The following is a 15,321-nucleotide window of genomic DNA, read 5'->3' on the forward strand; positions in this document are numbered from 1 at the left end:
GCGGATTTGTCACTATTAATCATACTATAGTGATACATAGATTGTATTTTAAGAGATAAAAGAGACTTTCTTGACCACTGTAATCAGCCGTAAACCATAATCTACAGATTTTACTTTCAACATTTTTAACCTGTTGCCGCCTGTGTAACAGATACACTATATTACCAAAAGTATTGGGACGCCTGCCTTTACACACACATGAACTTTAATGGCATCCCAGTCTTAGTCCGTAGGGTTCAATATTGAGTTGGCCCACCCTTTGCAGCAATAACAGCTTCAACTCTTCTGGGAAGGCTGTCCACAAGGTTTAGGAGTCTGTCTATGGGAATGATTGACCATTCTTCCAAAAGCGCATTTGTGAGGTCAGGCACTGATGTTGGAGGAGAAGGCCTGGCTCGCAGTTCCTGTTCATCCCAAAGGTGTTCTATTGGATGGAGGTCAGGACTCTGTGCAGGCCAGTCAAGCTCCTCCACCCCAAACTTGCTCATCCATGTCTTTATGGACCTTGCTTTGTGCACTGGTCTAAATCATTTGGTGGAGGGGGGATTATGCTGTGGGGTTGTTTTTCAGGGGTTGGGCTTGACCCCTTAGTTCCAGTGAAGGGAACTCTTAAGGCGTCAGCATACCAAGACATTTTGGACAATTTCATGCTCCCAACTTTGTGGGAACAGTTTGGGGATGGCCCCTTCATGTTCCAACATGATTGCGCACCAGTGCACAAAGCAAGGTTCATAGCAACATGGATGAGTGAGTTTGGGGTGGAGAAACTTGACTGGCCTGCACAGATTCCTGACCTCAACCCAACACCAATAGAACACCTTTGGGATTAATTAGAACAGTGATTACGAGCCAGGCCTTCTCATCCTACATCAGTGCCTGACCTCACAAATGAGCTTCTGGAAGAACAGTCAAACATTCCCATAGACACACTCCTAAACCTTGTGGACAGCCTTCCCGGAAGAGTTGACGCTGTTATAGCTGCAAAGGGTGGGCCAACTCAATATTGAACCCTACGGACTAAGACTAGGATGCCATTAAAGTTCATGTGCGTATAAAGGCAGGCGTCCTAATACTTTTGGTAATATAGTGTATGTGTGACAAAAAAGTGGGAGGGTCTTAATGCCCAAGCTCTGTGCATATGCCTCGTTGGGCGGCCGATGTTTCTATGCTGAGAGTGTGCATATAAATGTAAAGAACTATTTAAATTGACGGTTCTATAAAGGTACCTGTAACAATAAATAAACAAAGGCAAATAGACTGTACACTGTACAAGGGCAGTGGCACTCTGCAAGGGCATTTGCTTCAGAAATTAGTAAATAAGGGGGGGAGTTCTGCTGACTTCCATCATCCAATCATGTGCAAGCAAAAATGCTGTTTTTTTTTTTTTTTTTTTTTAATTTCCATGCATGTGATTGGCTATTCTTTGCAAAGTGGGGCTTCAGCTAATTTACTAAGTTCAGGATCACATGCTCTTTGCAGAGTGCAACTGCACTTGTACAATGTACAGTCTATTTGTCTTTAGCAAATCAATCCCATTATGTCCCACTGCCTGTTTTAACCCTTGAAAGCCCGCAGCCACCAAATATAACCTGTGGTAGAATTTTTGCTGTGGGCCATGTCAACTTGCAGCTGGTCGGTAAAACTGTGCTTTAACTGCTTATTTTTACAGCCCCCCCCTGGCTGCTTTTGTAAATGGATCAATACCCTGTGTCTGTGTCACTCCCTGCAGCAGCTAAAAGCTGGAAGGAGGGGAGAAACTGGCTTTCAGCTGCTGCAGAGGGCCGCACAGGTGAACCTTCAGTAATTGCCCCTCTGCCCGACCGCACTGATTCTCCCTGCTGTTGAAGCCCCCCTGTGTGCCTGGGCCCCCTACAGAAGGACTGGTGGCCCCCCCTATCAGTGGCCCTGGACGCCCTTCCTTCTAGGATGTCCATGTCAGTCATCCCAGCAGTGGCGGCCGGTGCGTTGGGGGCGCAGGGGCGCCGCCCCCCCCCCCTATCCATGCATCCGGCCCCCTAATCTGCCGGACGCATGGACTTCAATGGGGCTTTTTTTTTTTGTATCACCTGATTAGAGCCAGAGGCTCTAATAGGCTTTAGCAAAGGGTGGAGCCAGGGCGCAGAGCAGTGCGCCCCGAGCCCACCCATTCTGTGACAATAGTGAATGAAAATTTGCTATTGTCACACGGATCCTCCTCCTGGCCAATCAGGAAGTGGGTCTGAAACCCGCTTCCTCATTGGCCGAAAGGCAAAAACCATGCCATTGGCCGAGGAGGAGGCGGGAGGACTGAGGACTCGAGGAGACATGGGGACTGAAGAGAAGCCGCTGCCACAGGTAAGTGCACTGGTCTCTGGGGGAGGGGGGGGCTTGGCACGCTGATCTCTGCATTGAAGGGGGCACAGTGATCTCTGCATTGAAGGGGGCACGGTGATCTCTGCATTGAAGGGGGCACGGTGATCTCTGCATTGAAGGGGGCACGGTGATCTCTGCATTGAAAGGGGGCACACTATACCTTGATTACTGGAGGCCCCTTTCACACTTTTGTGACCTCAAAGTCACGCAATTTTTTACAGCGTTTTTTGCCGCAAAGCAATGCCTATTACATTTTTCTGTTTGCGCCCCCCCCCCCCAAAAAAAAATTTTGAGCACCAGCCACCACTGCATCCCAGGAGAGAGTTTTACTGTCAGGCTCATGTGGGCCGTGGGATTCGGCACATGTGTCGCAGGTTATTTTGGAAATCAGCGTAGACCCACAACACATCTGTGTGCTGAAGGTACTAAGACCACAAATATCGGTGCCATTCACATGCATGTGCAGACATCCCCACGTGTGCATATGTGCTGCAGGTCTTTGCCAGGTCAGAGCCTTTCGGCACATCAAAGATGGCGGCATGGGGAAGGAGGGGGCAGAGCGACAATTTCAAGGGGGACTGAAGTTCCTCTTTATAGCCCTCTCACACTAAGGTGCCTGAAAACTGCCTATAAAACGCTAAACGCTTTTGCAGTGCCTTTGCCGCGCTTTTTAGGCGCCTTTCAGACACTTTTGAAGCGCTTCTTGTTCATTTCAATGGAGAGAGGTGCTTGAAAGGCGCTTGAAAACTGCTCATAAAACGCTCATAAAACGCTGAGCGCTTTTGCCACGCTTTTCAGGCGCTTTTGAAGCGCTTCTTATTTATTTCAATGGAGAAGGGTGTTTTGCGTTTAAAAAAGTCTCTGACCCTTTCCAAAAACACAGAGGCACAAAAATGCATTAATGTGAACGTGTTTTCATAGGAAGCCATGTTAAAAAATTGTCCTGCATTATTGCAAAAAGCACGAAAAAATGCATTGGTGTGAATGGAGAGTTAGAAATGGTGCAGCTTTTGGGGAAATATCAGGGAAAAGCTACAACTTCAGATTTAAAATTATGAAAAATATTTTCCATATAATTAATAACACAAAAAAAAAAAATGTGACCTTACTGTAAGTGTCGGTTCACTTTTGTGCGATGCGGGAACGCTGCGAATATACTGCGTGTTCCAGCATCGCATCCGCATCCCTGGCAGTTCACACTGCCATATGTGATACGCTGGGGGTGTCAATTAAGAGTTAACGACACCCCCAGATAAGATCGCATATCGCAGTGCGATCTGTAAGTTCGCACAGAATCGGATCGTGTAAACCACCATGCGATCTGATTCTGCTGCAGACCAAAAAAAAAGGGTCATGTGCGTGTTTAGTGCGATTGCGGTGCGAATTCAGCCATACAAACTGTATGGCTGAAATTTGCAGCACACAGAGATCGCATGTAATTTAGGAGCAGTGCGCTCCGAATTACATGCAATCGCTGTAATCGCACAAATGTGAACCGGCACTAAATGGTAACCCTGGTTTATTTACAAAACCACCTCTAATGTGTAGATTACAAATATATATTTTTTTATTTATTTTATATTTATTTTTTAATTAATTAATTTTTTTTTTTTTTTTTTTTTTAGACTCGGTCCACACTATCGCAGCCTGACAAGTCGCGGTCCCTCGCAGTCCATTGACTGCTACAGGAGCCGTTCTAATAGCAGCGACACAAGTCGCTCCGACTTAGAAAAAGGGTCCTGTACTACTTCGGAGCGACTCGCATAGACATTCATTATATGAAGTCCGTGCAAGTCGCGCCGAAGTCGCGGTGCACGGGACTGACAAGTCGCCTCCCAAAGTAGTGCAGAGTCGTGTCGCCATAGTGTGAACCGACTCTTACCACCATTTTGTTTCCTTCCACTAAAAGTTTGTATCCAAAAAAAATATATATATTTTTTTTTATATATAATTTGTTTGATGTACCCAAATGTTGATTTTTTGTTTTTCCCTTTTTATCACCAATTTATTTTTTCTATCACCTGGTTTCAAAAGCAATTTTTTTTTCTTTTTAGATATGTAATTTCTCTTTATGTATATAAATATACTATGCATATATATACATTTTTATATTGATATTTGAGTATGTAAAATATACCATTGTTATTTATTTATTTTTTTTATTGTTTTTTTTTATTGGTTGAGCCAGATGGACTTGTGTCTTTTTTCAACCTGACTAACTATGTACAGTAACTATGTAACTATGCTTCTCCTGTTACTTTAAAATAATCTCTTTTTCAAAAAAACTTTGTAAACAGAAAAATTGCAGTTTTTGAAGCAATCATCATTTGAAACAATCTATTATTATTTGATATGCTACAGTGTTACAACTCCTGCATAATTCAAGAGTTACAGTATATAAATAGCAATACACATGTTATATTTAAATGAGTATTGCTATTTATTTTTTTTATACTACTCATCCATTTTACCAATTGCCACCCACCTTAAAGCGGAGTTCCACCCGAAATTTATACTTACCTCCATCTTCTCGCTCCCGGTCACCTGAAAAACAAATGGATAATCGCAATTTTTTTTTTTTTTTCACTTACCTTTTAGAGAAAATATACTCACCTTACTTCCTTCTTCCTCCCCTCGGCGGCCACGGCGATTCGTCACTTCCTGGCTTTTGCAATGATTCCTGGGAGCTGAACGTCATAGCTCCCAGGAATCATTGCGCCTGCACCGGCCCCGACGTCAGTTCCGGGGCGCGCGCGTCATCCCCTTCTAAACAGCTTCTGGGCATGCCCAGAAGCTGTGGAGGGATGACGCGCGCGACCCGGAAGTGACGTCGGGGCCGGTGCAGTGCATCGTGGGACCGAAGAAGGAGGAAGAGGACCGAAGAGGACGCGGAAGAGGATCGTGCTGGCTTCAAGCTGCCCACACCTGAGATGGCAGCGCTGGAGAAGACAATTTCAAGGTAAGTATATCTCCTGAAAGGTAAGTGCAACCCGGGACAGATCAGAGGCTAGCCATTGTGGAATGTGCTAGCCCTGACTGTCCCGGGGGTATTTTTGTAAAAAAATGTATAACCAGGGTGGAACTCCGCTTTAAAGTGGTTATATAGACAAGACATGTTTTATCTTGATGCAGGGAATGCATTAGGCTACATTCACATGTGGGCGTAGCGGATCGCGGGCAGAATCATCGCGATTCTGCCCGCGATCCGGAAATCATTGCAAATCGCGGTACGCCTGTGCGTTGACCGTGATTTGCAATGGCACCCCAAACGCTGAGCGATGTTGCCACGATTTACGCCCGCCGAATCGCGGTAACATCGCGCAAACAAAATTGCGGGACGCATGATGCCCCAAAGAAGCTCTTGTACCTTTTTTGGGCGTCATGCGTCCTGCGATTTTGTTTGCGCGATGTTACCGCGATTCAGCGGGCGGAAATCGCGGCAACATCGCACAGCGTTTGGGGTGCCATTGCAAATCACGGGCAACGCACAGGCCTCCCGCGATTTGCAATGATTTCCGGATCGCGGGCAGAATCACCGCGATCGCCCACATGTGAACATAGCCTAAAGGTTAAAAAAAAAAAACATCTCACTGCTTGTTCCTCCCCCACCCCCCTAAATACTTACCTGGGCCCATATAAATCCAGCACTGTGGCCATCTGCAGAGGTGCTGTTCTCTGTTCCTGGTCTCACAGAACAGATCAAAAGCATTTGGAACCATTGGCGCCTGGTGCTGTCAATCACATCCAGTGAGCGGTGGGTGGGGCTGAGCTGTGTGCATCTATAGATGTGCAGAGTCTGGCTAATGTACCCACATAGCAAGAGACTTGTCATGGGGGGCACCCGGAGGAGCAGACAGTGCTGACAGGGGACCCCAGAAGAGGACATAAGGGGCCACGTTATGCAATGGTATTGCACAGGGCAGATAAGTATAAACCACTTTACTTGAAATGACTTTACAATCACTTTAAGACCTTATTCATAAAAAGATCACTGACAGGCATACTTAACCCATCAGCAGCAGCTCCTGCTGGCCCTTTGAAAAGTTTTAAAAGATAGGAGGTGCAGTTTCTAACCATGTGACCACTGAGATTGGCTGTTGTAGTGGTCCCATGACCAGGGACCTAGATCTAAGGCCAGATTTAGACCTTGGAGGGCCTGAGACACTTCAGATTCTGGGGGTCCCTCAAAGTGCTCTACAGTGCCGGGACAAGGTCATCCGGCGCCCAGGGCAAGGATGCCAAACTGCCCCCCCTTCCCTTAGGTTTAGGGTCAAGGCGCCCCCCCATCCCTGCAATAAACCATTGCGCCCAGGGCAACCGTCCCTCCTGCCCACCCCTTGTCCCGGCCCTGGCGATCTATATATGAAGTCTCTCGGCCAGCCTGCTGCAATATGGACGCGGCACAATGTGGCTCCTGCCTATAATGATATGAATATTTTCTCCTTATTGGATCTCTAGCTTTAAACCCCAAATTATATTTGGTAGCTAGCTATATGTTTTATTAAATCCTGTGGTCTTTGCCCTTATGGTTGAATTTGCACTTACCTTTGTTTGGGGGCCTGTGAGCTCCCTTTTCCTGCGTATATGCTTTGCACACTGTTGAGTACACCATTAGAGGCTCTGTGGCATGGCCGACAAATTATAGTCTGGAATTTTTTATTAAGGGTGTATACCGTATATACTTTTTGAGAAAGCCTGCTACACATCTGGATCCTGAAGAAGCCCGAAGTGTGGGTGAAACGCGTCGATCCATTGCATTGTAGGATGTGCTGTAATACACCTTTTAGATATTGTATTCTCACATGTTGTTATTACTATCGTGTCTTTAATAAAATTTTTATTTTTATAATTTATATTTTGTCTGTTAGTCTTTGGCCACATTAAAATCCCCATTCTCCTCGTCTACAGGGTCCTTTGTTTGGCGTTTTTGGTTTTGAATTTATAGGCTATTGTGCCGATACTTTTTTGGATAGATAATTACTCTCCATCCAATTTCCATAGACGCTCTATATATGGTTCCCTTGAGCTGCCAAAATACATATATATATTTTTAAAAGATAGAACATACCAGTCCAGAGTAAAAATGTTTACAGATGATGGCTGGCAAAATACCACTTCCCAAGAAGTTATAATTTTTTTTATTATTATTATTATTATATATTTTAGAATAATTTATTATTACTTTTTTTATTATTTCACATAATGGTTTTATATTATTTTGTATAGAGACCTTTTGCCCCTTATAAATCCAGCACTGCCTAGACCACCAGCTCCTGATCATAAATGGTAAACAGTAGCTGTCAATGACATCTCGGTCATTGTGCTGCAAGCATGCAGTGGGTTGAAATAAAAAAAATAAATAAATAAATAAAGTTTAAATGATCAAATCAGACTATAGCTCCCCTTTAGTAGACACATTTTGATTGGCTTATCAGGTATGAACTTCTGAATTCAGCTCCTCCACTCTCCAACCCAACCTATTTTTTTTTAGTTGGTTTGTTTATTTAAAAGGTGTTTTATTTTTTATTTTTTTACCGGTACTTTTTTGGATAGATAATTAATCTCCACCCAATTTCCATAGATGCTCTATATATGGTTCCCTTAAGCTGCCAAAATTTTTTATTTTTTTTAAAGATACAACATACTAGTCCAGAGTAAAAACTTTTACAAATGATGGTTGGCAAAATAGCACTTCCCAAGATACATTTCATTAGAAAAAGTTATTTTTTTTTTTTATTATTATATATTTTAGAATAATTTATTATTACTTTTTTTTTTATTATTTCACATAATGGTTTTATATTATTTTGTATAGAGGCCTTTTGTCCCTTATAAATCCAGCACTGCCTAGACCACCAACTCCTGATCGTAAATGGTAAACAGTAGCTGTCAATGACATCTCGGTCACTGTGTTGTGAGCATGCAGTGGGTTGAAATATCTTAGAATTATAAAATCAGACTCCCCTTTAGGAGACACATTTTGATTGGCTTATCAGGTATGAACTGATGAATTCAGCTCTCCAGTCATACCTATTTTTTTTTTTTTTAGATGGTTTGTTTATTTAAAAGGTGTTTTTTTTTTGTTTTTTTTTAAACCCATAGCTGTTAATTTATTGACAATCTGGTAGAAGCACAGTTCAATGTATAGCCACCACATGCCACCTCACCATTACACTTCTTTAAACTTGTAGGACATCCCATTCCAAAACTGTGGGCAATTAGCCAACAGAGCATATTTTAGGACAGGTAATGATGTTGAACAAGAAGACCTGGTTTGCAATTTGTGGTTCAAGGGTGCTCAGTAGGGTTGAGGTCAGGGCTATGTGCTCAGTAGGGTTGAGGTCAGGGCTCTGTGTTCAGTAGGGTTGAGGGCAGGGCTCTGTGTTCAGTAGGGATGAGGTCAGGGCTCTGTGTTCAGTAGGGATGAGGTCAGGGCTCTGTGTTCAGTAGGGATGAGCTCAGGGCTCTGTGTTCAGTAGGGATGAGCTCAGGGCTCTGTCTTTGGTAGGAATGAGGTCAGGGCTCTGTCTTTGGTAGGAATGAGGTCAGGGCTCTGTGTTTGGTTGGTTGAGGTCAGGGCTCTGTGTTTGGTTGGTTGAGGTCAGGGCTCTGTGATTAGTAGAGTTGAGGTCAGGGCTCTGTGTTCAGTAGGGTTGAGCTCAGGGCTCTGTCTTTGGCAGGAATGAGGTCAGGGCTCTGTGTCCAGTAGGGTTGAGGTCAGGGCTTTGTGTTTGGTTGGTTGAGGTCAGGGCTCTGTGATTAGTAGAGTTGAGGTCAGGGCTCTGCGTTCAGTAGGGTTGGAGTCAGGGCTCTTTGCAGGCCATTCGAGTTCCTCCACACCAAACTCATCAAACCATGTCTTTGTGGAGCTGTATATGTACAAAGGGACACAGCCATGCTGGAACATAAAAGGTTTTTCCCTAAACTGTTACCACAAGCTCGAAAGAGCAATCTTCTAAAAATGTCTTTGTATGCTATATCCTTTATTGGAAACACCTGAACTTTAACATTTAGATAATGTTCCACATCATTTTGTCCAATAAATTCACAAATTAAACCAATTTCATTATTTTTCTTTTTTCATGTTGGGGGGGGAAAAAAATCAGGAACCGCCCAAATTACATAGATAACCCCCAATGAGAAGATATAACTACCGTCAAAAGTCATTATTTGATTGCAACTGTACTTTATTATTATAATTCACAGCAATTTGTGCAATTTAAGGAGACACCAAAACATTTTTTGTGGGACACAGCCAACTTTATTTCTTTGAAAAAATAGACAATTTCTTTTTCATTTGAACAACATTTTTTTCCCTTTACAAAAATGATAAATTCGACAGAAGCTGACAGAGAAACTTCAGCAGTGTGTACAAAGAAAAAAAAAATACAAGCGTATATAACAGTTCTTGTTCGATCTAAAAATAATTCAAAAACCATCTGTGTACAAATCTCAAGACAGTCCTCTTACAGCAGCGAGAAAAAAAAAGAATCATAGAGTGTTTGAATCAGTTTTGTACAATAGCAGCATCAATCACAGACTGGAAACCAGCTTACTAAGTGCCTGACAACAAAGGAGTTAGGGGGGAGGGGGAGGGGGGGTTAAAAAGTTCATATTACCTACAAAGGTTTCCTTCAATAGTGTAAGGAGTCCATATATATATATATATATAAATAAGTCTTTATATGACGCCAAAGGTCATTTCATGCATTGTTCATTGTACAGTCTATCAAACCATAGAACTTGGCTTGCTTCTTTCCTCTGCTCCTTGTACTCGTTTATTGGCTTTTGACTGCAGGCTTAGGTGGGAGCTGTTTGGCTCGAAGGTGCTGAACCTTCTCTAGAGCTTGGTTGGTAATGTAGTCATCGGTGGCATCATGTCCAATCTAGGCCACAAGGGTATGGCATTGACTACGGGTTTATTCAGGAGCTGTCCACGTCTGTGGTGCTGAACTAAGCTCCAGAACTTGGTTGGTAATATAGTCATAGTGGCATGATGTTCCACCTGGATCACAAGTGTTTGGCATTGACTACGGGTTAATTCTGGAGCTGTCCACATTTGTGGTGATGAACTAAGCTCCAGAACTTGGTTGGTAATATAGTCATAGTGGCATGATGTTCCACCTGGATCACAAGTGTTTGGCATTGACTACGGGTTAATTCTGGAGCTGTCCACATTTGTGGTGATGAACTAAGCTCCAGAACTTCCTTGATACTAAAGTTGTAGAGACATTTTTATATGAAGAGAGGGCTTGTTAAATAGCACCTAGATCATACGTAAATGGCAGACTACAGGCATTTTGGGGAGCTGTCCACCTCTGAAGTAAGCTCCAAAACACAGCTGGCCATATAGTCGAGGTAACAGCTATTAAACAGTGCTTAGATGATACATTGAGGTTTACAGTTATGTATACATCACGCTGTAAAGATAACAGAATACTGAGCCATGCAGGTGACAGCCGAGCTACAAATCAGGCTAGGTCATCCAGAAGAGTACTGGGACTAGCTGGCCGACATGTTGGAGGCAACATCTCCAAGGTAAAAGGTGAGCTCAGACCAAATGAAGACTTTGTTTGCTTCACAGGGTAGGATAAGACAAGCCCATTGAATAAAAGCCAAGGCCCTTAAGCTTCTCCTCAGTCCTGGCCTTCTGCTTCAAGTGGACCTTGCTGTGTCGCTTCTTTTCGTCGCTCCTGGCAAACCTCCTGCCACAGAGGTCGCAGGAGAAAGGCTTCTCCCCGGTGTGGGTCCTAATGTGGGTGGTCAGGTGGTCACTGCGGCTGAAGTTCCTCAGACAGATACGGCACTGGAAGGGCTTGTGCCCAGTATGGATCCTCAAGTGCCTGTTGAGCTCGTCTGAACGGGCAAAGCTCCGGATGCAGTTCTCCACTGGGCAGGCAAAGGCCTTCTCATTGGGTTTGGGTCGGAAGCATTTGGCTGGAAACTTATTCCGTCTGTACTTCCTCCTGGGCTCTGCCAGGGGGTTGCTAGAACTGGGTGGAGGAATGCCATCAGCTGTTGGGGAAAGTCCCAGAAAATCTGTGGAGATGACTGGAGAAGATTGAATGGTCTCCTCTGTGTTCAGCATCCCTGGCATCTGCTGGTTGACTTGGTACTTGGCATTGAGTAAAATCTGAGACTTTAAGTCAATCTTGGTCTCAGCAAAGTCACAGGGGGAGGTCTGGAATGCCTCTGACTGGCAGGTGAAGTCCATAGTGTTGTACATAACTGACTCCTCCACCACACCATTAATATGAGGCTGGCAGCAGGCAGACATCATATTTTCTACCTTAGACTCGAGTGGGTGAAACACAGTTGAGGAGTTTTCAGAGGGCAAAAATCCCTCCAAGGGGTAAGACGTTACGGCAAAGTTCTGAGACGCCTGGGGCTCCCATTGAGCATTAAATGAATCCAGGGCAGGCGAGATGGGAGACAAGTCCATTTCCTGCTTGCTTGGCATATTTTTAGACTCAAAGAAACATTGGTTGGTGCAGGAATTTGCCAGGTTGGGGGAGCTGGGAACCTGATGGAGGTCCTCTGTACTACTGAAGGCAGAATACAACTGGTTGGGGTACCCTTGCTGGATGGAAATGTTCAGGTTGGGCTGGGAGTAAAGGTCCATATGATTCTGTAGGGCCTCAGGAATGGAATACAGTGCTTCCTGCCGGTGGACTTTGTGTGGTGCAGAGAAAGGTGACAGACCCAGGATGCCAGACATCAAATTAAAGAGAGCCTCCTGCTCATGGGAGTGCTCGGGTCCTGTCTCAATGAAGAAGCTCCCGGAGTAGTTCAGAGGGAGGGGTGGGGAGGGCTGACTGCTCAAGAAGAAGTAGTCAGGATTATCATCATTGGATAGATTCACAAACGTTCCTGAGGGACAAAGAAAAAAGAACTGAGTAAGTATGATGCTTTGCATCTTCCCCCACCATACATATTTGTGGCATTTAACAGATCCAACATTGTTTAGTCATCGCAATGAATAACCTATTCCAAAATAAAAATGCATCTACTGTCCTCCTTTCCCAAAATCTGAAACCAGAGCTCTAAGGGTTCAAGGAGAAATCAGCAAAAAACATACCTTTCAATACAGTTAAGCCCCCCCCCCCTCCCCACCCAAGCAATGTGCCTGCTTTACCCCTACAAAAATTATTTTTGCTGTATCCCAATTCCACTAAAAAGAGCCCAAGCTGCCTAAACACCTCCTCTACCCCTACTGGTGTGTGAAACAAGACACTCTATAAGTTGTCAATCAACTTCAGGTAGGAAGTGCTCCAAGCCTTCGCTCTGTTTTAAAGGGTCAATCCCCCCAAAACCTGATATTTCAGGACTCTATTGATGAGATCAATGATGCACTGAGTTCTTTTGCCAACCATAAGGGTTCTCACCATCCCTGTGCTGAGTTTCTGGGTCTCCCCATCTGCTGTGTCTTTTAAGATGGGCTCCTAGCATCCTTGCACTGAGTTCCCCAGTCTGCCAACCTACTGTGCCCATTATGAGGGGATCCCGCCATTCCTGTGCTGTGTTCCTGGGTCTGTACACCTGCTATGCCCATTATTAGGGGCTCCCACCATCCCTATGCTGAGTTCCTTGGTATGTACACCTGCTGTGCCCATTATGAGGGGCTCCCACCATCCTTTTGCTGAGTTCCTGGGTCTCCCCACCTGCTGTGCATAGGGGTTCCTACTATCCCTGAATTTGGGTTCCCCGGTCTGCCCAACTGCTGTGCCCGTCATGAGGGGCTCACACCCCTCCTGCACTGAGGTACTGGGTCTGCACACCTCCTGTGTCAATTATGAGGGGCTCCCACCCCTACTGCACTGAGTTTCCAGATCTGAATATCTGCTGTACCCATCACGAGGGGCTCCCTTCTCTGCCCACCTGCTGTGCCCATCATTAGGAATTCCCACCACTCCTGCACTGAGTTCCTGACTCTGTACATCCAATGTGCCCATTATGGGGGGGCTCCCACAACTCCTGCTCTCAGTTCCTGGCTCAGCACTTCTGCTGTGCCCATCAAGAGGAGTTCCCTGGCTCTGCACACCTACTGTTCCCATCATAAGGGGCTCCCACCAGCTCTGCGCTGAGTTCCTGGCTCTGCACACATGCTGTGCCCGTTATGAGGGGCTCCCACCATCTCTGTGCTGAGTTCCTGGCTCTGCACACCCGCTGTTCCCATCATAAGGGGCTCCCACCAGTTCTGCGCTGAGTTCCTGGCTCTGCACACCCGCTGTTCCTATCATAAGGGGCTCCCACCATCTCTGTGCTGAGTTCCTGGCTCTGCACACCCGCTGTTCCCATCATAAGGGGCTCCCACCAGTTCTGCGCTGAGTTCCTGGCTCTGCACACCCGCTGTTCCTATCATAAGGGGCTCCCACCATCTCTGTGCTGAATTCCTGGCTCTGCACACTTGCTGCTGTTCCCATCATAAGGGGCTCCCACCATCTCTGCACTGAGTTCCAGGCTCTCCATGCCCGCTGTTCCCATCATAAGGGGCTCCCACCATCTCTGTGCTGAGTTCCTGGCTCTGCAAGCCCACTGTTCCCATCATGAGGGGCTCCCACCATCTCCACACTGAGTTCCTGGCTCTGCACACCCCATTATGAGTGTCTCCAAGATTCCTGGACTCTGTTCCTGGCTTCACCATCATGAGGGGTGGGGGGGTACCCACCATCCCTGTACTGAGTTCCTGCATCTGCACATCTAATGCACCCATTATATGGGGCTCCCACTATCCTTGCTGGACTCCTTATAGAAAAGGAGCTAAAACACACAACACCCAAAATTCCAAAGGGGAGGAACACTGGAAATCATAGCAGAGGGATCTTGCTGATGAAAAACCAAAGATATAAGTCAGGGACTGGCTCAGCCCACCTGAGCCATCCCTTTTTGGGTGGACTGACCCTTTAAGTGACCAGTGCACATGAGCCTGATTTGGAATTGCAGCTGGTGAGCCAAAGTTGACAACTTAAAAATAAAAATAAAAATTGCATTCTTCTATTAAATATCTCATTTAGTAGAGGAAAGTGTTAATTTCCCACGCGCGTATCGTAGACAGCGCGGCGACCAAGGAATTTATCGGATTTATTTTTAGCTCCTCTATCCTCCATACACAGATTAATAAAAAAAAAAAAATAGATCCAACCCTCCAACATGCAACAAAAAAAATAAAATAAAATAAAAAATCCTCTTCTTACCTTCAGTAAGGTGAGACCCTGGGTCCTCCCTGTTCTGGGGGGCTGGTGGTGACCCCAATGCTGGCTCCCCTTCTTCCTTCAGGTCACAGTCCTGGTGGAATTTGGGGTAGTCCTGGCAGGAGGGCTCCATGTTTCTCAGCTGCATGGATGGAGGATGCTCTCCCTCTTGTAGTTGGATGCTGCAGGCTTGGGCTGTGTGCAGAGACTGTCTCCATGCTCCGGCCCCGCTGCCTCCTTTATATATGCGGCAGGCGCTGCCTCTGATCTTCCGCTGCTGGGGAGCTCTCCATTTCAGGAGTCTCCAGTGATGCGGCCGTGACGTAAATGCCCATATAAGGAGACAGGATGTAGCTGGGGGACTCCCAATAAGGAGATCTCTTGTTGTGACGCCTCGCGATGGGCTGCCTCTCCTTTCCTCTCTCCCTCCCTGCTCTGCTTTTTATAAAACCTGTGCAGGAAAGTTGTGAATTCGTGAGCAGCCATGGAGGATGTCCCCCCAATCTTCATTACAGTTCATTGCAGGTTTATGCTGCTTTCATTTCCCCTGGTTCAACCCTGATATTTTTTTCTTGTAATTTTTTTTTTTTATATATATATATATGTATATACATATATATATATATATATATATATATATATATATATATGTATATGCATATATATATATATATAGGGCTGTTTTCTCAGAAAAAAATTGCAGAAACTCAACCACGACCCCCCCCCCCCCCCCCCCAAAAAAAAAACCCTCCCCAAACTGGTCAAGATTTCACTAACA

General features: G+C 45.2%; 1 protein-coding gene across 1 annotated transcript; it reads right to left on the minus strand.

The window, feature by feature from the left end:
* Positions 1-9,672: 9,672 nt before the first annotated feature.
* Positions 9,673-14,836, minus strand: EGR4 (early growth response 4; the record flags this gene model as incomplete). The annotated part of the gene is given in 3 exon segments (XM_082274409.1): positions 9,673-12,222; positions 14,547-14,784; positions 14,786-14,836. Coding segments are annotated over 3 exon segments (1,581 nt in total). The 3' UTR covers positions 9,673-10,930.
* Positions 14,837-15,321: the final 485 nt, after the last annotated feature.

This window comes from Pelophylax lessonae (genome assembly GCF_965119305.1).
Source record: "Pelophylax lessonae genome assembly, chromosome: 1".
NCBI classification, from domain to species: domain Eukaryota; kingdom Metazoa; phylum Chordata; class Amphibia; order Anura; family Ranidae; genus Pelophylax; species Pelophylax lessonae.